Source organism: Struthio camelus, chromosome 12 (assembly GCF_040807025.1).
Source record: "Struthio camelus isolate bStrCam1 chromosome 12, bStrCam1.hap1, whole genome shotgun sequence".
Taxonomy (NCBI): Eukaryota; Metazoa; Chordata; class Aves; order Struthioniformes; family Struthionidae; genus Struthio; species Struthio camelus.
In genome coordinates this window covers 11,517,071-11,539,591 of record NC_090953.1, presented here as the reverse complement: position 1 = coordinate 11,539,591, position 22,521 = coordinate 11,517,071, and the positions used below count along the sequence as shown (strand labels likewise).

At 38.8% G+C, this 22,521-nt stretch overlaps 1 protein-coding gene across 6 annotated transcripts in view; it reads left to right on the top strand.

Annotated features, from left to right (window-relative positions):
• Positions 1 to 22,521, top strand: part of ADAMTSL3 (ADAMTS like 3) — a 207,712-nt gene that overhangs the window by 147,932 nt on the left and 37,259 nt on the right. For 5 of the 6 annotated variants that reach the window (XM_068957980.1, XM_068957979.1, XM_068957981.1 and 2 more), the window contains exons 12-16: positions 1,227 to 1,277; positions 5,475 to 5,691; positions 6,620 to 6,767; positions 8,257 to 8,341; positions 15,498 to 15,784. In XM_068957980.1, the coding sequence (XP_068814081.1) occupies positions 1,227 to 1,277; positions 5,475 to 5,691; positions 6,620 to 6,767; positions 8,257 to 8,341; positions 15,498 to 15,784 (788 nt within the window). The remainder of the gene's footprint in view (positions 1 to 1,226; positions 1,278 to 5,474; positions 5,692 to 6,619; positions 6,768 to 8,256; positions 8,342 to 15,497; positions 15,785 to 22,521) is intronic. The other variant, XM_009681289.2, reaches the window with a different exon arrangement.

Here is a 22,521-nt window from a genome sequence, read left to right as displayed (position 1 = left end):
AGGAAGACAGAGTGTTTGCCTGCTTTTGGATGTATTGATGCTGTCATTCAGGATTTCTCATTACAAACAGGCAGTAGCTCTGTTTCTCACTCAGCCTACAGTTTTTGCACATGGTTTATCCCGGTTTATTCATCTGCCTACCATAAAAGTCTCCTTCTTCATTCACACTGTGGATTTGTCACGTAACAATTAAAGAGTAGGAGGAGTTTTTAGGTTTTTTATGTTACAAGATGGAAAAAAAAACATTTTAAGTAAACATACTTGTGGTACAAATACCACAGAATATTATTGCCAAATTATAAAGGCTACAGTATACATAAATTGTATTGAATTGCACTATGGTATTTCAAACTAACTTTTGGATTGTCTAGTGAGGTTTCCTGGCTGTGCTAAAGTATCTTAAAATAACATCACAGTATCAAGTCCCAGAACCTCACATTAATATGCCAGCTGGCTGAGTTAGAGTTATAGGCAAGAAGAAAAGGAAACCCTCTCAATGGATTTCATTTCCTATAGCTAAACTGTCCATTTCCTTTCATTCCTGTTGAACATAATCGTTGATAGTGACCTCTAACAGTTGTAGATGTGCAGACTTTCAAGTTTTTTTTCCTGGAGAGTTGATCACTATGTGGAGTGGTAAGAATTCAGTAAAGCAATAGGTGCCAAATGTTACAGAGCTGGAATGGGCAAATTAAATAAAGGGTATAATTAGCTTTTTCCTTGCATCTTTAGCCTATTCTGTCAGAAAAAGTGAAAATACTCCTAGATATAAAACCATGTTTCTTAGTCTTTGAACTAAAGCTACATGCCTGCTTTGTGCTGTGCAGTGCGAGAAAACAGTACTAGAAGGGTCCTAAGCACCATGCAGGACCTACCTAGAATTAATCCTCTGATGCATTTATTTCACTGCTGTTCCTCTTCCACTAACCTATATATTACAGATATATGTGTTTAACTATTGTTAATAATGCTACGAAGGCCTAAAGGATCACAGATGATAAAGTTCTTTGCTGAAGGGTTGTTCACTTCCTGTTTTTAGTTGAATTAAGTGGGGAAATTGTATGGTGAATGAATCTTTACCCCTTTAGAAAAGTTGGGAGTATGAGTCATGGTTTTGCACAGAGTATCTTGTAATTGCTTGCTTTAAGCATGAGCATGTGAAAGTATTTATCTGCTGTACATCTTGGATACGAGAAATAACGATGCAATATTTATTTTGTTGACAGTGATGGATTTAAAGAAATCATGCCCTATGATCACTTCCAGCCACTTCCTCGGTATGTATCATCAGGATAGCATATGTGTCAGTATTAGCGTGATTTTCGCTGCAAATGTAGCATTTGAGTACAAAGATCACGGAACATCATCCTCTGATTTTTGCTGTGCCAGGGAAGTAAGTTTCTAAAACAATCCTGTAAATATTTTTAATGTTTGAGATTGATTTTCAGTGTGCTCACAATGATTAGCTTAATAAGAGGTTAATATACTCTTCTTGAAAATACAGATGAGAAAAACTTCAGAAAAGTGTTATCCCCCTAAGCCTTATGCTATACTGTTGAAGAGCCTTTCAACATCTCCTTTAAATGCATGTATGAATTCTTTAAAGATTTTTAGTTTGAAAATGTATGCAGTGAATATATCCATTTGTATAAGCAGGCCTCCCTGTGTTGCAGCCCTGTGTTACAGGGCTCTCTAGAAATTCTTACTCCCTTAAAAGATCTTATTCTTCTCCTCTCCTCATTATTTAGACCTACAGTCTACTTATTGACACCACAGCTGACCGAGCATTGTAAAGATATTGATTTGTCTGAATACGTAGTGTCTACAATTGAGTTGTCAGAGCACAAATTTATACTTTTTTTTCTTTTTTTAACCTGCGTCAATCACAGGAATGTAAACCTTCTCTGGAAGGTTTAAATATTTTGTAAAGGATGTTAGGGCTTTAAAAGCATTGGGCCAGATCTACTGTTAATGTCAAGAATTCCAGTTGATGGAGACAGATGTATATTTACCCAGCTGAAGCTCTGCAGTATTATATCATGAATAAAATATATTTTTCTAAAGAAGTAAATATAGGGGATAATAAGAATGAAATCATAGACTTGCATGGCTCAATGGAGCTACTGATAACAGCTGATGTATACGGTCAGTTATCTATGTAACAATTTATGCTTCTTGTGGATCTGCTGCCCTGTGATATACTTTGGCTTTCATACACAGACTGAGATTTTTTTTCCTCTGTGGCCTTATACTGTAACGTTTCAGAATAATTATTCTGTTTCTCTCTTCGATTTTTTCTGCCAATTCTACTGTCAGTTCCTTTGTGCTTCAGATCTCTTCTGGAACTCAGCACAATTTATTTACATCAGTATTTCATCTTCTGAACCGCTTGGAGCCTGGAGACCAGTTAGAAGAGAAATTTAATCTCCCTCCTGTGCTTTACTGTGCTCAGCATGTTTGCATGACACTGTGGTGAGATAGATTATGTCTGTGATAAAGCTGTGGGCAGATTCTCTTATTTCAAACATTAAGAACTGCAGACAAAGGCCCACCTCATTTCAACACCTCAGTGTGCACTGTTGGAAGGTACCACGGTCTTCCCGGACAAAACTCAGGAGTAAGAACTGTAAGAGGGCTGAGAAGGGCTCAGCATTGGTACTGTCAGGTAGGAAAGGGAGAAAAAACAGGGCAAGCTGAGTCCTTTCACTGAGGAGACGCTTAAAGAAACACAGCAGGTGAGGGCACCTTTTCCAACTGGAATTCCTGAGGGAAGAGAGCAGCTGGAGCAATCAGTTTGTACCTGCACTGTGAGGTGAATCTGGTCCAGTCAGGATGCAAGTCTTGCTTAAGTGTCGTAGTGTATCTTTGTGCTGTTGCCTTTAAAGTAATTTGCAATGCATTAGTTTGCATCAGTTCTGCTGAGGCTGTTTTCTCCTTTTCTTTCAGCTTTTTCTTTTCTTACCTGTTCACATGCTAACCCGAGGCTGCTCTTGCAAAGCAGGCAGAAAACCAAAGTGCTGTAGATGTCCTTAAGCAAAGCTGTCCAGGATCCCTCACCTTGACCAGCAGTCATACATCACACCTCCCACGTAACGCAAGGGCTGTGTGCAGCGCTGCTTTGCAGTTCTGTGGCATTCGCCACTACTTTCCCATTCACACGAGGAAGTTGTGGGAAAGTCATGGTGCACACCGCAAGATCTTGAAAGAGTTCTCCTGTGGCTAGAGTTGTAAATGTCCCACTGAAATATTTTTACAGATGGAGAATTCTTTTGAAATAAATAGAAAAATTTCCCAGGATGAAAATTTTCTTTTAAAGCTTTTGGAATACCTCCATTTATTTCAGACTCGTTGGACTGTTGAGAATCCCTTGACAGCTGCGGGTTCTGGAAAGTCTCTCCTTGACTGCTTGCCCTAGACCCCCCCTTTCCCCAGTAGCCATGGACCTCACTCCATCTTGAAAATGCTTATGGGAGTGTGGGATCTGGAGTATGTTTGAAACTGATGAGATAAAGAAAAACAACCATAAAACTTTGTGCTATAAACACTTGCGAGGCTAGTATTACATGCAGCACAGTGGGCCTTATGTATAAATCCGTGAGCTGCTAATTCATTGAACAGTTAATTGCTCTTTAGTTCCTGATGGTTTTTTTTAGAGAAAATGAGTTAACACTGGCCATTCATTTAAGTCGAAGGAAGAAAAGAGTAGCTGTGGCTCTTCAAGTGTATTTTTCGCCGGTGGTATGGTATGAACATTCAGTCAGCTGAGTATCAGCTCTGTCTGCTTTTGAGTATATACCCTACAATTAACGTTCCATGGCTTGCTGAGTTTCAGGCTCATTCTCTCTTCTATTGAGCTTAAACATGAGTAATATGTTTTTGTAGACAGTTTAATGAATTGCTGAAAACAGGACGTGTACTTGACTTACCTACTGGATTGTAGAAAGTGGGTAGTAATGACTTCAGTTTATCGTTGATTTGTAGGCCTCTGCTTCATCTAATCTGAGATTATGGCTTCCTTTATGATATCTAGGTTACTCTTGATGAACTGATTTTGGTGAAATATTGCAGTACTTGCTGAGTCCGCCATTCGTAGCTGATATATTTTTTTTTCATGATCCTGTTGGATCCACTGCAGTTATAATACGAATAAGTTTTAAACCGACAAGACACTGATAAACCATGAGACATGCTGCAGGACTCAACTGTTTCCCAGGGCTTGGCTTTTTTTTTGGGTGAGTGGTGGAGAGGAAGCAAGAGATAAGACGGGAAGCAAGGTGAAGGGCAAGAAAAGTTGTGTGGGACAGAGTGAAAGTTAGATGCTATGATAGATGCTTGTAATCTGTGAACGTGGCAGGAATGCAATGTTATTGAGGTCAGTCTTTAGTAGCTGATTATAGTCCTTTGTTGAAAAATGGTTGCTTAATTATCAATTTATGGTAAGATTAAGAAATAAATGAAAGTGTGTAACCTAATCTCCCCCCGCCCCCCATTTTGGGTGGTGCAACAGTTTCCCTTTTGATTGCGGTTAGCTATAAGGTCCTGGGTAGATGCTCATTCTGAAGACATTCCCTTCTACCAGGTTTGTCATCCCTCTGTTGGAGGCTTCTGCCTCACAGCTCTGCTGGTTGACGGGACTGTGTGAATTTCTTTTAATCTGTGTGTCTCCCTGCTTCAGGAGAGACAAGATAGGTCAGCCAAAGCAGCTGAAATGGATGATCAGCTGCTTTTTGCTTGAAGTGAGTTGGAAAGCGTGAATACAAACTTCTTCAACATCACATTAGTGAGGTTGGGAAATTCTTGCAGAACTGCAGTGATGACCAACCAAGAGTGGTATCTGTCACAGTGGGATCTATTCGAGGTCCCTGTGGATGAAGACAGTTTGAATTGATATGGCTGGTTTTGTCCAAAGCAGGTATTAGAATTCTCATAAAACTTCTTTCGTTATCAAGGGTAATCTGCACTGTGTGGGCAGTGGTAAACAACTGCGGGTAATAACATCCTCAGTTGGCACAGCCACATCTGTCCTTGTCTTTGGACCTTATATAGTCTCAAGCATACATGCTTCCCGGTTTCTTATAATAGTAATAAGAGTACAAGTAACCATGTAAATTAACAGGGAAAAATATTCCATTTAGATAATTTAGACTATTTTCAAGTAAAATCATTCCAATAATCAAATTCATTGTATTTAATGTAGAGTCTTTAAGACGTCTGTATGAGAATTAGATTTTCAGTTAATTTAGGAAACTTGCTTAAATATGTAGTTCTATTGTCTTCTCATTTTGTGGATGAATTTAAGCCTGGAATAATATGAGACAGTTCTGTAATTCAATGTATTTATATTCAGTGTATGGCAATAATCCAGCAACAAAATATCAATCAGTTTTAATGACACCAGGGTTGGATTCAATATTTTGCACTTTTAATAGAGGTTAGTAGAATAAAAAAATAGCCTTATTTTTAATATATGTGAGTTCTTTTTCCAGGTGGGAACATAACCCTTGGACTGCATGTTCAGTTTCCTGTGGAGGTGGTATTCAGAGGAGAAGTTTTGTGTGTGTAGAGGAGACCATACATGGCGAGATACTGCAAGTGGAAGAATGGAAATGCATGTATGCCCCTAAGCCCAAAGTCATTCAAACCTGTAATCTGTTTGATTGTCCTAAATGGGTGGCTATGGAATGGTCTCAAGTAAGTTTAAAAGTTATTTGGACCCTTATTCTCTTTTTCCCTAAAGGGAGCCTCTGATCTTGTGTTGCCATGTGCAGGGCTCTTGAGAAAAAATAATTGCAAGCACAATTCATAACACTTATTCTAATAAGTGTGTCTTAAGTAAATTGGCCTGATAATCAAAAAAAAAGTTACTCGTCTGTATAGAGAAAAATGCATATAGAATTATGTATGTATTATGTCTGTTGAATTGCTGTTTTACACGGAGGAAAAATTGGAACCAGAGGTCAGGCCCCTTTGCAATCAGGTTGCTTGTCTCCCACTTCTAGATAAACGTAATCTTTCACATCATATAATAGCTAAAGGCATGGCTGTCTAGGGGCTGACATATTTACAAGGGTGATTTTTCCAGCGCTCTTCTTACCTTTCATTTTAGTAACAAGAATATGGAGCCAATTTATCTTGGCTGTGGTTATCTGATCTAGTCAGATAGCTCAACACTTCTATAATTCCTTAGTTCATCCAAATGAGATCACTGACATACAGTGAAGGAACTGTTCTTATAGCGTATCTGACCCAGCTTAAACTGAAAACGACCAAAAGCTGTGAGAGAGCATATTTTCAGTAGATAGCCACCTTGGTTTCAGACTGTAGCCAATCAGATAAGCTTTACTGAACTCACAAAATCTCTTTACTTCCCAACATTTAGACATTTTTTCCAGCATCAGCCTTCTCTGTAGTCACCTAGCAACGTAAAGTCATATTCGATTCATGTTTATCTGATATCTGATTGAGTAATTAAAGTTTTGCTTAGAGGCTTGAGCCTGCTGAAGTAAGTGGAGAGACTTCAGTGAACATAAATCATCAATACTTCTAGTTTATTATTTAGAAATATTTGTAAATAAAATAAAAAAGGAACAGAGTGAGATAGTTGTGTTGTCTCCTGTAGTGCACGGTGACCTGTGGCCGAGGCTTACGTTACCGCGTAGTGCTGTGTATTGACCACCGTGGACAGCATGTCGGTGGCTGCAATCCGCAACTTAAACTACACATAAAAGAAGAGTGCATTGTGCCAATACCATGTTACAAGCCAAGAGGTAACTGGAATTTAGTCTGGGTCTGTTATTGTTTTACATTTTTGTTAACAGAATTAAAAGTCCCTGGTAACCTTTTTTCAGAAATGCCAGAAGCTGGAATTTACTAGGACTTATTCCAGGCTTGGCAAAAGCAAGAGTTTTAATTACTGGTGCTAGGGAAATTGTCTTGCTGATATTCTTAACGGATAATATGGCTATAACACCATGAATTGAACATGCCTAACTAAATCTATACAACTTATTCAAACTAGGAAACCCAAAAGTAATGAGTTCCAGCTGGGGAGGAGGAGATGTTCAATAACATGGAAATGGGGGACAATGTTGCATGTGTCGCCTGGGATCTTGTTCATTTTTGCATCTCACTAAACATATCAAGATTCTCAGTGGACTCCATCAATTTATTAAGCTATAGCCAAACTAGTCTCCCTCTGTCTTCTCCGCTTTTGTATACTTAAAAGGTCTGTAACACTTAATGATGTAAGTTGACAAATATCCTTTAAAGGAATTAGTAAGATTTAAAAAGGTAGATGGAAAGGTGAAAGGAAAGAAGAGGACAGATGAGGCAGAGTAGTAGTATGTCCTACTCCATTCTTGTACCTTGTTCATTTCTGTCCCTCTGAGTCCAGAAAATTTAGGTTGATTCTACTCTCATTCTTGCAGTTTTTATTTGAAAGGCTGTATTTCAGGCATTCACAACTTACTATAAAGATTTATGTAGAAAAGTGAAAAGTATCTGTAGACAACCTCATGTTTCTCTTCAGGATGTTTTCAGACTTTAGAGAGTTCTTGAAGCACAAATCTATTCAGGGTTAAATGCTATCCTATTATGTAAAGTGTGCAGTAGAAACCAACACTGAGATTTTATGGACCTTCTGGGGTTTTACTTAGGGTTGGAGGCACAGATGCTCAACTAGCCCACGCTACTGCAAGAATAGTCAGGATAAAAACGTGGGGTGTATAGATGGATAAAAGAAGCCTACTTTTTTTTTTTTTTTTTTTTTTGCTTTTTTTAAGTTGGGTTCTAATTGTGGGAAAGCTGGCTAGCTCAGGTAGTTGGCAAAAATAATGTTTCACATCAAAATTTTCTAATGAAGTCAGTCCATCTGGAGAACAATGTATGTTTGTTATCTTCTGGCTTCCTTTCCAGCTAGAAACTTAAGTTGTGATGATAATCCATTACACTAAGATATACATTACAAACTGGCTGCATTTGGGGAAGATGTAGGAGAGAAGTTAAAGATTAAATGGGAACAGTAATTGGCTTACTGGTGCCCTCTTACTAAAAGTAGCGTCAAGATTGAACTGCAGCATCATGAAGAAATTTCCTAATGAATGATGTTTTACTAACCAGTACATCTTTACTCAGGAGCAATAGGTCAATAGGCAGTGTAAAGAGTGAAGTGCTAATGAGAACAATGCAAACATCTATCTATATTGCTTTGAATTTGAAGGAACTACTTATGTTTTTTTTTTTTTTCCTCCTTACCAGAAAAAAATCCCGTGGAAGCAAAATTACCATGGTTTAAACAGGCACAAGAAATGGAAGAGACCAGAACAGTCTCAGAAGAGCCAACGTAAGTACATTGTCTTTTACAGTGAAGAAACATTGCCAGCATATTTTGCAGATCATCTGGAATGAGTGCTGCTATGCAGTTTGCTTTGACATTTGGCCCTCCTTGGAGATGAGTTTTGTTGTGAGCTATTCCTAATTTTACATCTCAACAACTTTGCTTTTGGAGCTCCTGTTCTGGAAGACACAGAACTCCTCTATTAATAGTGTCCGTACCTCATTCAAGCAGTGCAAAGGGATCTTAATTTACCCTAATTAAGTCCTAATTAATGCATATGGAAGCATTGCAGCTGAAGTAAACAGGTTCAGTTTTATCCTGCTCATTGCCTTTATCTCAAGAATATAGTCACTGTATTAAAAATTAAGAGGTACTTGGGAGAGCTGCCAGGATTAGTGCATAAAGAAAGTGAGCAAAACTGCTGGTTTCTGAACTTAGCTGAATCCATGGGGATAGTTGTGATATTTTATGTATGTATATGTGTGCGTGTGTGTATATAACATTTGAATGTTGTAAGTTACCTTAAAAGCTGATGGGGTAAGCCTTGCAACACTTCAGTCCTGGGTATGAAAGCTTAACACAAATCCAGCTACGCTTGCTCCCATCTCTTACATGCTCAGGCATCTACACAATTGCTTATACCTCTTAGGTACACTTCATGCACTTATGTACATACTATATTCAAAATATAACATATAATTTTCTAGAAAGTAATAACTTTCTGTAAGAGTTTTGTGAAATTTTTTGAGCTATACTCTGTTGTTGTACTTAGCTAGGTTCTGCACTCATTTGTAGCAGTGTCAATTTGAAATAATTTAGATGAGCTTAGTGAAGTCACTTTGGATTTATACTGCTCTGAGTGTGGAGTATGCCCCATTAATTCTTTTTTTTTCTCCAGCTAGCTATTCCTGATTTTGGCAAACACGTACCAACAGGTGTGATCATGAGTAATAAAATCTTTACACCTGCACTGACTCACAGAAGAACCCACTTGCCAAACAGGTGTTGCTTGCATAGTTATGGTGGCTGTACTTTAAACTTTTCATTGCTTTAGCATCTGAAGTCAAGTGTCGATCTACTGTGAGTGGTTATTTCACTCTCCAGATTGGTGGCCCTGAATTCAGGCAGGGTGTAGTAGCAAAGATATATAAAAATAAAGTATGATTGTCAAAGGCAGTGATACAGCCAAACATGCCTGTTGAATGTCAGCATATCAGAATGAAAGCATATGAGATCATCTCTAAAGAGAATTCAGCGTGAAGCTATAAAGAAAATCTTCGGCATTGCAAAATCACACACAGTGGTATGTGATACGCTGTGGAGACTCTGAGCTAGTGTAGTCTCTAGTTTTTTAGGATTCCCTTTACAGTATTCTGGTAGAACAAGCGAAAGACGACTGACAGGGATGCAGCATGCTGGTTTAGAAAACTGAATATAATAACATTGAGCCAGAAGCTCTGTAATGGGCTCACTTTTACTTTTTCCTCGCAAAGAGCACAGTTATCGTGCATTCCTTGAAGCGACCGATCTATTCCACTGAAACCTCACGGTGTGAATGCAGCCGTGTGCGTGAATTCTCAGTGCAGCTGCTGTCATAGCTCTGCAGTTTCCTGGACTTTTTTCCTCTTGACTTGGATATTCTTACTCATTCTTTGGAGAGCTAGATTTTCCTCATCTTTCATTTGTGATCCTAATCCTGTCCCAAGAATCTTTCTTTCACACTTTTCAGAGGCATCTTCACCCAAATCTAAAAGGTTTCTCCAGCCACTTCTTGCTGATGACTTTTCTCTGCCATCCTCCTCTTTCCTGTGTTGCTGAGGTTCTCGTGCTTTCCTAGTCTGGGTGCTCTGTGCTCTCCTAGGACCCAAATGTAATGCTCCAGCCAGATTCCCTATTAGTTTGTTTTTACTGCTGCTGCTGTCTCCTGGCACCACCTGCTCCTACCTTATTCTTCTGAGGAAACTGGCAGGTAAGGAGAAATAAAAAATAATTAAAGAGGGTTAAGATCACTTTGCTGAGAATAATGAATAGCGTAGACTGATGTCTGGCTTCCAGCTTGAATCACCCGTACTGTATGTCGCACTACCGTGTAACAGGAGATGAAGGGCTTAAAGGAGCCACAGCCATTGAAACTGGTTGTTCAAGACCACGTTTTCCGGCAGAACTGAACAATTCTATCTTCGTTCCTTTTCTCAGGTTGCCTGTTGGTCACGTGTACAGTGCTTTGCAAACAGCAGTTTCTCACATGATGCTTTAAATCTCTTGCCCTAACTGCTCCAGTGTTTTCCAGACACAGTTCTAGGAGCAACCGTAACAATAGGTTGCTACTGCTCCCAGAATAAACTGTAACAATATTTCCTTCTGCTTTGGATATGTTCAGCTTTGTTTTTTCACACATGGCATAGCGTGATAACTCATAGCCCTCCTCTGCCTGGCTGGGGGTCTATGTCATCCTTGGTAAAATGCCATCACGTTTAATTTTACTTACTCTCTTGTCATCCATACTAATACTACAATATGGAGTCTCAGCTTCTAGTCCATCCTTTTAGTACAATTGTCTTTCTGTGCTTTTGGGTGATACTTTAGTTGATAATAAATAAGAGAATAAATGCAGCTGCATTTTAGAACCCACAAATGATGAATATGCCAAAGTAGCTTGTGGAGGATAAATACTTCTGCTGCTGTGGTCTACCATGGCTGGTGTCCTGAATTTATATAGAAGGTGAATGTTCAAAAGCTTTTTTCTTTTTTATTATTAGCAAAATAAAAAATCACTGCCCTTAAAGTGAGGCCAAGAAAAATGTAGGTCTGACCTTTTCAGTTTTTAGTTGTGGAATGTGATGACAGTTGATACCAATCATTATTTTAAAAGTTCCTCCCTTGAGCCTTCTTACTTACAGTGGGATTCACAGAGAAGCTTCAGCAAGATTTTGCATCCTTTTTTTAATCACAAGCTAAATAAATAGACACCACAATCCCTTTCTTTCTTGTGATTTAGGACAAAATTAAAATGTTTTCAGAGGCATGTTTTTTCAGGAGCCTGAGCTAAAAAATAATCACCGGGTTCACAGAGTTGCACTAGCTATAAGTGAAGCGCGGTATCACAAAGGATCCTGCTCATTGCACTGCTGGTTCATTTCCCATTGTGCAGTTGGTGATAGGGAATTAAACAGTTTTCCCTGCTTTGTCTCTGAAAATGGGCTGCTCGTTTAGTCCAACACATTATGCTTGGGGTTGAAAAAATTTGTAGCAACGCAGCTCTGCTCAGAGGAGACGAGAGCGGCGATTCAGCGATGAGCAGGGTGCCAGTGCCGTGGCAGTTCTGCTCCAGTAAGCAGCCAACGTTTCAGATGCTTCCGCAAAGTTTTATCCAGGCTCCTTGGAGCTGTAGGGTGGGACTGCAAATATCACAAGAGCAGCCCTTTTTCAGGATTTAGGCATTTCCTGTCTTAACTGAAAGCAAGGACTGTAGGCAGGAGGAAAATAAAATAGTAAGAGACACCACGTTTTCCAAGTCATTAGAGTGCTGGATAAGGCTGCGCTGGGATGTGCTGTAAGCACAGATTTGATTAGGTTGGGTTGGGTGGGTCTGTCCCAGTTCTACCGTCAGTATTTAGATTGCTGCTTTGTTTTCCTGGTCATCGCTGTCTTTTTTCAAGTGTGTACAAATGAACGCACACTCCTGTACTGTTAAACTGATAGTACCACATGGTGGATACATTCTCCACTGTGACTGTAACATGTGCATCATTTATACCTGTGCAAATAAGTTTAAGAGTGTTTGATTTCTACATTGCACTGGTAAGAATGACTGTACAAAAAGGTCGATTGTGAAAAGTTGTACCTGTTCTCCTTTGCAACTTTTCTTTCCTCTTTTTCTTTTTATCAGAAAGAAGAAAAGGAGTCTCATCTACAAACTTAATTAAAGGTCTCAGAGAATTTTCAGAGTTACTATGATTCTATCCGTTCCGTTATAAATTCCTGATGATCTACAGGGCATCGTAATATAAGAAGTGCTTTGATGTTGCTTAATCCTGACCTGAAATCACTCTGAGTGTGCATTCATCAAAGGCAGAGTAAATTTCCATTTGCTTCAGAGAAGTATTCAGTCCAAAGCATTGCCGTGTGTGCTGTGGATGTCACTCAATTAAGAATAAATCACTTCTCAGGCTGAAGGATAATTTACTTTAATGATCTCTGTTACAGACTTTGGTAGTGAATATGTTAAATAATTTTAAAAAATCATCTGGCCAAACTCAAAATTTAGATAAAATGCCAGCCTCCAACCTCTAGCGCTTTGACACTGTTCAGCCAGTTCCGTGCTCTCATTTTGTACTGTCAGCTTCCACTGGCTTCTGTTAAAGGTACTTAATTTAAAGTGAGACCTTAAAAAGGTCTTCCCCTGACACGTTCTATTATTTAGCTCATGTTTAGCAAATGGCAAGGCAGAATTAAAAAAAATATTAGGGCTTTTTTTTTTTTTTAATATCACACCTCACTATAAAATCCCAGACACTAATATTCAACAGGAAAACCTCAATTACAATATAGCCTTGCTATAAGTCAAATAAAAAATGCTTAGAATTTTCTAAGTTGCTTTATAAATCAATTGGTTGCTGAATGCAAGAATTGCTGTGGTTCAAATTTTCCTTTCAAAGGGTTTCAAAGGAATGCATCATACATTATTTTTGGAATGCTTTAATGCATTCAACTAACAGTATGCAAAATTAATACTAATTTCTGGTATGTTGCTGTCATGTTTTTACCCAAAAAAAGTGTTTTTTCTTTCAGACTGTGTAAAGTGTTAGGCGTGGTTTGAACACTGAGCAACTCTTTTTAACTATAGATGTCCATTAGTTTTATTTTTCAAACTAGATCCATGACTACAAATGGATTTATTAATTTTTTTTCCTCAAAATCGATCATTTTTGGAGAGAGAAATCAGAATTTTGTTATGCCTGTCCACAGTGGCCTTAATCAAGCACAATAAAGCACTTGAGCACAAGTTTGACTCTTAGCATGTTATAGTCCTGCTGACCTCAAAGAATTACTAATATGCTTAAAGTTAGGCACGTGCTTAACTGTTTTGTTGAATCAGGGCCATACTGACAGGGCTACGCTTGGTGGTTTGCATGGCCCGATCTGGAAAGAGTGTGAAATCTGATGATTCAGGGTTAAGCTGATTTTAACTCTGGGGTAAGAGAAAGCCTACCCTTGTAGCAGCTTTCCCCCCAGCTGTTCAGCTAGAGTTTGTTATCAAAAACATCTGGATGTTGACCCATCAGCCCTGCCATTGGACTAGATGGGCCATTAGGTGGTACCAGTATGGTATTTATGCTGTTTTTATTAACCGTAGGACACAATCACCCACCATTTTGACAATACCTTTCCAATAAAAGTCAGTTACCAAACTGTTAGTCAGTTACCAAATGTACTTCCAAGATTGTCAGACTTGTGCAGTGAGGAATATTCTTAGTTTTCCTTGGTTTCAGGAGACGTTGGGGATACTGAGCCCCTCACTGAAGTCTCTCAGCAACAGGATCAATATGACTAAAATTTTGAGGCTCTGTTAAGGAGACTTGGAGGTGACAAACTTTGACATCTTCACTTATCTTTTTAATAGGGTTGTAAAGGTATTTCATCAAGAGCTCTTTGAAGAATAGTCAGCTACCTTGTAACTTTTATGAGAGATAGGAAGAATGACTATTCTCATCTCTTCCGCAGGACCCTGTGTGTTGGGTGGCTGTCCCAAGGATAGCTTGGTGACCACCCCAAGGGCTGAGCTGAGTATCATTATGGGCCGCCCAGTCCTCTGGCCTCCTTTCTCTTTTGATTCTCCCTCTGTATATATGGGCAACAAATAGATAAGATGATTAACTTGTGCGCAGAATCAACCACGGTGGGTTGACACTTTTCTATGTTTACTGTATATGCAGAGGGTAAATACTTGCTTCTGTCTGTCTTGCACAACTAAATGTACTGAAATTCTTAAGGTTGCTTTTTTGCCTTAAAAATTATTTTTAATCAAAGAAGAGAAAAATCTTTGGATAATTTGGATTTTTCCTTCTAGAAAAATTTTTAGCGTTGGTCATATAAATTCTCATATTTCTCCCATCTGTTTTTTGATCATCAGCTGCATTTGCACAAATAATAAAGAGAAGCAACAGCAACCTTTTGAGAGAAAGTCCTGTGGACCTCTATGTTTGATTTCATATAAATTGTACCCCAAAGCTACCCAAGATGACTTGTTAGTGAAATTCAGCCCCTTGGCTTTAATGTCATTTTGAAAATTACTGTTAGACATTAATGTGACCCTTGAAGTAAGAGAATATTATAGACTAAAAACCTCTTTTATTCAGTAAATTCATGATCTGTAAAACAAGATTTTATTACAGTTCATCAGGAGCATAAAGGCTTTCTGATAGTAATGATGGATTATAGACTGAGCAGGTTAGACCTCTTTATTGAAGATGAGAGGCTTTTTACAAGATTAAATCTGAACAGCCGCCTGCAGTGTTGGGCACTGGAGACGGCTGCGTTTGAAAAGTGTCTTTGTTTAGTTCATCATTATTACTGTGATGTACAGTGATAGGTCTTCTCAGAAATTTAAGCAGACTACAAATACACTTTTGGCATTTGCCTAACTTTGCATACCTGGGGAGCCATTGAATCATGCCCATATATATGCACATATGCATACCTACCTACATACATACATGTGTGTATGTATATGTGTGTATGTATGTATGTATATAGGTATATGTGTGTGTGTATATATATGTATGTATGCATGCATGTATTCATGGAGTATCTCCATTTTTGTTTTCTTATTTTTTACATCACTTAGGGAGTTTGGGAAAACCTTTTGGTGATGTCCTTTTTCCTCCCAAAAAGGATACAGCTTTCCCTGTTCCTCATGATTTTTCTTCTTTTTACCTTTCCCTTCCATCTCCTCTTTTCCTCCATTTTTTTCTATTGTATTTATTAAATTTTGAGAGATGGTTTTCTATGGGAGGCAGGACTTAAATAATTCTTTCTAACCATCTGCTTTGCATATAATGCATACATTTATACCTTTGAGCTGCCTTTTAACTGTGCACATGCAGACATAAGTATGTGGAATTAAATGCAAACGTCTCCACTGTGCTGTGGTTATTTGCAGGTTTATTCCTGAACCCTGGTCTCCGTGCAGTGCCACCTGTGGCAATGGCATCCAGGTGCGGGACGTGAAGTGCCGAATTCTTCTCGCTTTTACTCAGACTGAGGTTGAACTGCCAGAGGACGAATGCGAAGATGTGAAGCCACCAACAGAACGAGGATGTCACCAGGCACCCTGTGACAGTGATCCTATCCCCCACATGCCCGAGTTTTCACATGCTGAAGATGGCAGTTTGATTTATGACTGGGAATACATTGGCTTTACTCCTTGCTCAGCCACATGTCTTGGAGGTACTTTTTTTTTTTCTTTCAATCATGGGTTGTAGAATTTGACGTTGTTCGATATTGTTGGGTCTTCTATTAGTGTTACCCCAAATTAGCTACACTGATATGTAGGAAAAATGCAACCTCAACTTTTAACTTATTTCTAGAGTATTGCTAAAATATTTTAAACCAGTATAGTTTCTTGAAATCCTGAGTTCAGAACTGAACTTCATTTGGTTAAATAAGGTTTAAAAAGCTGTTGGTACAGCAGTTTGCTTCCGTCTTGATGCTGCAGGCATCATTTTTGTGCTATCGAATGTTGCAAAGTATAAACTCAGCTGCCAGGCAGTTGGTGGTACCAGCATATTTAATGCATCACTGATGGGCATGTTTCAATGGTTCTTCTTTCCCTAGGAACTGAAAGTGTATAGTTTCAAAGTTAAAATTCTCATGTTAATTATTCCTTATCTTCCAAAATGCTGCAATTTTCTGCAGTATAGTAGGGATACAAAGCTGTAATTAGTGAGGCTTGCTTTCAGTCTGACTGGCATGAAGATCAAATAGGAGTTTATTTAGGGTTTGGTACAGTATATCAGCCCATAGGAACTGTGTGCCATACATCTGTCTGCAAGTAGTTAGGCACATTCCTCCTTGGATGTAATCGAATCTCCTTGTCCTCCTAAGTACATGTTACTAGACAAGGTTGCTGATGTTGCTACTACATACTGTACTTAGGGACTGAACACAAAAGTGAGTTATGAAGTGTTAAGTGGAAGCAGTGGAACTGTGAACACACCTATATATGACAGGAATGATGACATCAATGGGAAGTGAAGACAGTTGTACCCACAGAAGAAATGTAAAATGTAGAAAAGGGGAGAGCAGCAACAATTGGAATTGAAGAGCCAGTCTAGAGCTCATAGAAAGTGGCCACCTTTGTGTTATTCACCAGTTCAAAACTTGAAGACAGAAGTTGGGAGGGATGCCCCAGAACACTATCAGCGGGCTGGTAAGTGACTGATAAGAGCCTCCTTTATCAATTAATGCTGCTCTTTCCTGATGGGATTAATCCATAAGAATAGCAGCACATGTGATCACCACAGGTGATGGATCCCATTCCCCCCACTCCAGTGGGCATTATGGATGGCTAGGTGGAAGAGGCTATAGCTTAAGGTGTGTGTATGTGTGTGTATGTGTGTGCACATGTCTCTCTCTGTCTCTCTCTCTCTCTCTCTGTCTCTCTCTCTCTCTAAAAATGGCCCTTGTTGACGGTTGTGACAATTACTGTGATAGGTTGTCTCTATTTTTGCATTTTAATGAGATAAATATTTTAGAAATAAGGAATTGTATTCTAAAGCAGAAACAAGGCTTTCTTTACCTCTAAATTTTTAATTCTCAGTTTTTCATATCTCAGCCGATTTTTGTAATGTGCAATCCCTTCATTGGGGATCCCTTCATAGGATGGCATTAGGATTGCCATCCTAAATCCATTTCGCTACTGCTTTTAGCAAATATCTTTTCCAGAGGGGTTCAAGATCTCAACATTTTTTGAATTTGAGGAGATTAGCAGAATTCTGGGCTAAAATCATCTCTATTTGTTTGCCTGCTGCAACATATGTGCATGCCTACATTGGCTGTGTCTTCACATGCGTGTTTGTCCATGCAAAACTATTCACATAAAAATTGCCCTTGCAAACTAAAGGCAACTTAAGGAGGCTGCTCTGAAGATGATAACTTCATTTGCCAGCATAAAGCAACCTTAAAATGACTGCAGAACAAAATCATTAGTCCGCCTTGATTTTGTTCCCAGTAGAGGTGAGTGGGAATTCTGCTGCTGACTTTTAGCCCTTTCGTGAATTTGTGAGGTTGCTTGACTCAGAATTTTTCTGTAAGTGTCCATGAAAATCTAACTATTTGTTAGAGATGGAATAGAAATGAGCCGCTGAAAGACGTTTCAAAATAAAATGTCTTTTTGTGTTCTTGAGACTTCTGTGTTATCACCAGCCCTATGTCTAGACATTCTTCTGTGTGCTGCTCCCGGGAAATGTGGGTGGTTGTGAGGACATGTTATCAATGAACAGCTTCAGCAGTCCCTGTGCTGTCATGCTGGTTAGGTAATAGTGAATTTTTCCTTCTATCAGTTCTGTGCTTCTTGCTGCCTTGGCAGACGCCTTCAAACAGACCAGAAATTACCTGCCGATAAATAGTTTTAAGGGAACCAGACATCTCTTCTGTTTCCAACTTATTGCAGTGTGCTAACTAATGATCTCACTGTGTCTACTATTTTTCCATTGTGTAGTTCAAAGGATCTGATCCATTTCTGCTAAGTTTTATGTCCAAATCTCACTTCAATTAGATGAACTCTTTAGTTATGAGAAATAAATGTTGTCTGAGTTTGGAATATCCTAATGTAACGTAAATTATATTAGGTACTTTGTCTCTCACATGTATGTATCTAGCATTGGCTATTAAAATTAATTCCTGTGGATTTCTGAATCCTTGGAACTTCCCCCCGTTTCTTAGCGCTCGCCTGTCCCCGGGTGAGGGAAAAGCTTGTGTCGGCTAAGGCGGCTGCAAGCTTTATGGCCGCTGCTTCAGCAAGGACCGAATCTCTGTTTTGGTGCTCGTCTCTTGCACCGCTTTTTTAAATCCACATACAGACTAGACATTTGATTTGAATTCTCCCCTGGCCCGTCTCCTAAGCAGAGGTAAAAATGCAGACGGCAACGTTCCTTCTGAGGTCTGAGAGTTACCGAGACAGAGCAGCCTGCAACTCGTTATCGAGCATCAGCTCCGCCTTCGACTTCGGTATGTCCACGAGGTTTCAGAGGCCTGATAACAGGGAGGCTGCGGGCACCGCGTGTGCTTTCTGCACCCAGCCTGGGTGGCTTACGGCCCAGCGTGTTGGGTGCCGTAAAAGTTACTGCCCTTGAGGGCTGCAAGGCTGTGCTATGGCTGTTATCCTAATTTATACCTCCTTCATCAATCTCTCCAAGAGTGCAAATAAAAGTTCTGCAGATTAATTTGTCATGAGACAGACGTCATGTTTAAGATCCATAGGAAACTGTTACCACCTAGAAAACTAAAGAACTCTGTATTTTGTCTTCAGTCCCTGAAGAAATCCCAAGTTGAAAATGAGCGAGCAGTATGCCCTGGCAGCAAAGACAACTAGCAGTGTCCACGTGAAAATTGCTTAGAGAGCTCAGGATTTGCCCTTATTTTCCCACAGTGTTTTTTCTTTTTTCAATTTGAAAAACTTCAGTCCTCATGCAGAGGCTCTCAACATAAGCATAATGTTAATTTTCATGGCATTATCAGTGAGAAGTAGTAGTAATTATGAGAATGAAGAGTATGACTGATGAAAACAAATACTTTTCTTGCAATCTGTAGTATTTCTTTAGTAGGGTCGGTCAATTAACTAATGAACACTATTTTAAAGGGATGTTCTCTATTAAAAAATAATGGACATCTCTGTTCTAAAAATACCTTTAATTGTAAAGGTGAATTCTAGTAATTCCATGTAATTCTTATTATTTGTTTTCCAAATGCTTCAAAAAATTATGATTTGTCCCCTCAAAGTCATTATATTGGCTTAAAAATAATGAGATTAAAAAATAAATGCATAGCTAGTCCTTTTTGGTTTCTGTAGTTTGTGCTTTGGAACGTGTAGAGCGCAATCGAATTACATTTTCAGGCTTTTGTCTGGACCATAATGGCTCAAAGTTAACTTTCTTATATATAAGAAACCATAGATTCTTAGAAAATCACGGGATGCCAGCCATATTTTAAGGGCTTTTAAAAGAACAATGAGTATTGTGAGACTTGCAAATAAAGTTGAGAGTGTTTGCAATAGCATTGTAGGCGGTTTGGTAGCTGGTTACTCCTATAAGTAGTTTCACTAACTACAGAGACTAACTGTTTACTCTTTACCAGAGGACCATAAAATAATATTGCCAGTTGCAATAGATTTACAGGGAGACTCAAGCACGTGTAGTACTTGGAATTTCTCCTGGGTTATTTTCAGCCGATTGTATGTATTTTTAAGTAGGCATCAAGCTGAGACTATTTGATAGAAATAAATGGCTGTTCTTCCTCTTCCCAGTATAGAGTTGGTTGAAAAGATCCACCTTCTCACCATTTACACAGCACCTTTCACCCTCATTTTCTTTTTACTCTAAAAAAGGCAGAACCAAAAAGTCTGGATTTTTCCAGACATTCTGATCTTTTAACACAGCTTTGTGCACTGTATATTTCGCTGCACAGAAAAGCTTGTAAAAGAATGTAAGTGTATGTGGTTTGAATGCTAGGTTAAAATAGAAATATTCTATTTCACTGAATAGTAGGATAATTACTACAATAGTGCATCAGATTACTGTAAAAATACTTAATGTTCCCTACTGCATACATAATGTTTTAGTTAAATTGTCTACTATGTTTATATTATAAGCCAAGAAAGTCTCATATATAAAACTTTGCTTGTTTGAATAATAGATTTTTCCATTTTCCAATCTATATAGAATAGGAAATTTATCTGCGATGGAAGTTCCCAACCAAGATAAAAATATACTTGGGGGTGAGAAATCTGATTAATTTTTGAAACATTTCACAGCAAAGTTCAAGAAAGTGCTGTATCAGTTAAGTGGAGTTATTTATTGAGTAGAGTCCCTGAACTGAAAACAAGGAACAGGAAGGTGGTGTGGGCTGGGGTGCATTTTAAACAACCCTACAATATCTGTTTTGTACTTACAGCATCAAAAGAGGGTACTCTTTTTTTTCTTTGAATAAGGCATATGTCAGAAGGTATCACTACTGTTTTGTGCCTATGGTTAAGTCAAAGGAAAGATAATGCTGCATATCAACGTTTTCATGTTTCATTTTTCAGGTAGAGATTACATGGATGCTTGATGTGTGCTTGGCTGCTTGTCTGGTAACGTCATTCGTAGCCCATGCTCTGCCGAACACGATCTCTAGGTCTTTATTTCTAGCTCACATACTGACAGCTTTGTGTCCCCTATGTAAGGGGACAGGGAAGCTGCTCCTGCTAAACAAATGCATAAGAAGAGAGAGGACAAAGGGTTTGGTTCCACTTATTGTCAGACTGGAGTAAAATACAGAGTTGTAGAAAACATGATTGTGTAATAGCTTGTCTTGTTTGGGTGTTTTCATGTTTGGATTACAGCCTCATGATGTTTGCTGATGCAGGTTTCTTCTCAGCCTAGTAGTAAAATACGTTTTACCAGTGTGTGCATTCTGTGTAATTTTCAATACTTTGATAGAGTAGCAACAAATAGGCGGTCAATCATATTTAAGATCAGGTCTTCTGTTCTATGGAAGTTCATCCCCTTGTAGATATAGTCAAAACATTTATATAACAAGGTCTTTCTGAACTGAAAGTGAGTCCCAGAAGGGATCAAGAGTGTGTACCGGAGAGCCAGAAAGGGACTGGAAGCTACCTTATTGCACAAATCACTGCTGCTATATACCTGCTGCTAAAATGTATGAAACAGTAAGACTGGTTCAAGTGTCACAAGGAAGGAGTGTGATTTTGGCTGGCTAAAGATGCTAGACTGCATCAGAGTTGTTTATAGACAGAATAATTTTGGTTTGTGAAAAGAATGACTGTGTTCATGCGTACGGCGTAGCAGACTGAGGTGGATGGAAAAATGGTAGAATCAGGTCTTGGTGTTTTGAACCATATGACGCTGCCCAGGTGATTGTTCTGTGCGACTGAGAAACGTGAATGACACATTTGAGGCAATAGTAGTGGTTGGAAGAAAACGTTATAGTATCTGGTCACTTTTGCTAGAAGTGGAAATTCTATGTGCCTGGAAGTCATGAAAGACAGACTATTAACCTGGAGATGAAATTTTTGGTGCAAATTATTTCACTGAGCCCACTGAAGTCAAAATGGCTAATAATGAATAGTGCCAAGCATCCCTCTTGTAGCAGCACTCAAATTAGAGCAGAAGCAGTGAAGATGTTCAGAGGCAATTTCACAGGTGACACCATGAAGTGGTTAGTGAAGGATTCTAGTTTAAAACTCCTTTGGGGCCTTGCAAGTTCGTCGTGAGGAAAGAAATCTAACCTCCAGCTGAAAGCAAGTCTGTATCCTTGCAAGATCCCTTGAGGGAAGTGAAGGATAGGAAGGAAGCGGATTTCAGTTCTATAAACTATGACTTTTTATGGGTTACACAGGCCATTTTTACCTGGAAGCAATAGAATGTGGATATTAGTATTTTAGTGCTTTTCTTTCCTACAGGATCATGATAGTTATCATTGGTTATATATAACATCCCACATACAGAGGATCCCCAAAGTACTTCACAAACTGTTGGCTGCATAAATTGGATAATTACATAGTGTTAAAATAAAAAATGTTCACAAAATGTGTGTTGACTAAGCTATATCATTCTAAAACAAACTGATATTACATTTCTTTTTTTGACTCACAGAAATTTGAGTATTAGTAATTAGTGCTTCAGTAATAAGATCCAGGTAGTAAGAGCTGGGAATCAGAAGGTGCCAAGATTGGTCATGAGTAAGGACAACTCTCACCCCTGAGTCGGATTTGCTGCCTTCAGCCAAACTATTGCGCTTCTTGGAACCTTTCTTATGGCAGCTCTGTTTAGTCGACTGTTCTCCAGGCTACAGTTCTGCAAGTTTTATGTAATTTTTATTACATTTTTTGCAGATCTTTAGCTCCTCAGAGTCAGTCCAAGCAAGTGAAAAGGAATCATTTATACCCTGATTTTGGCAATAAAAGC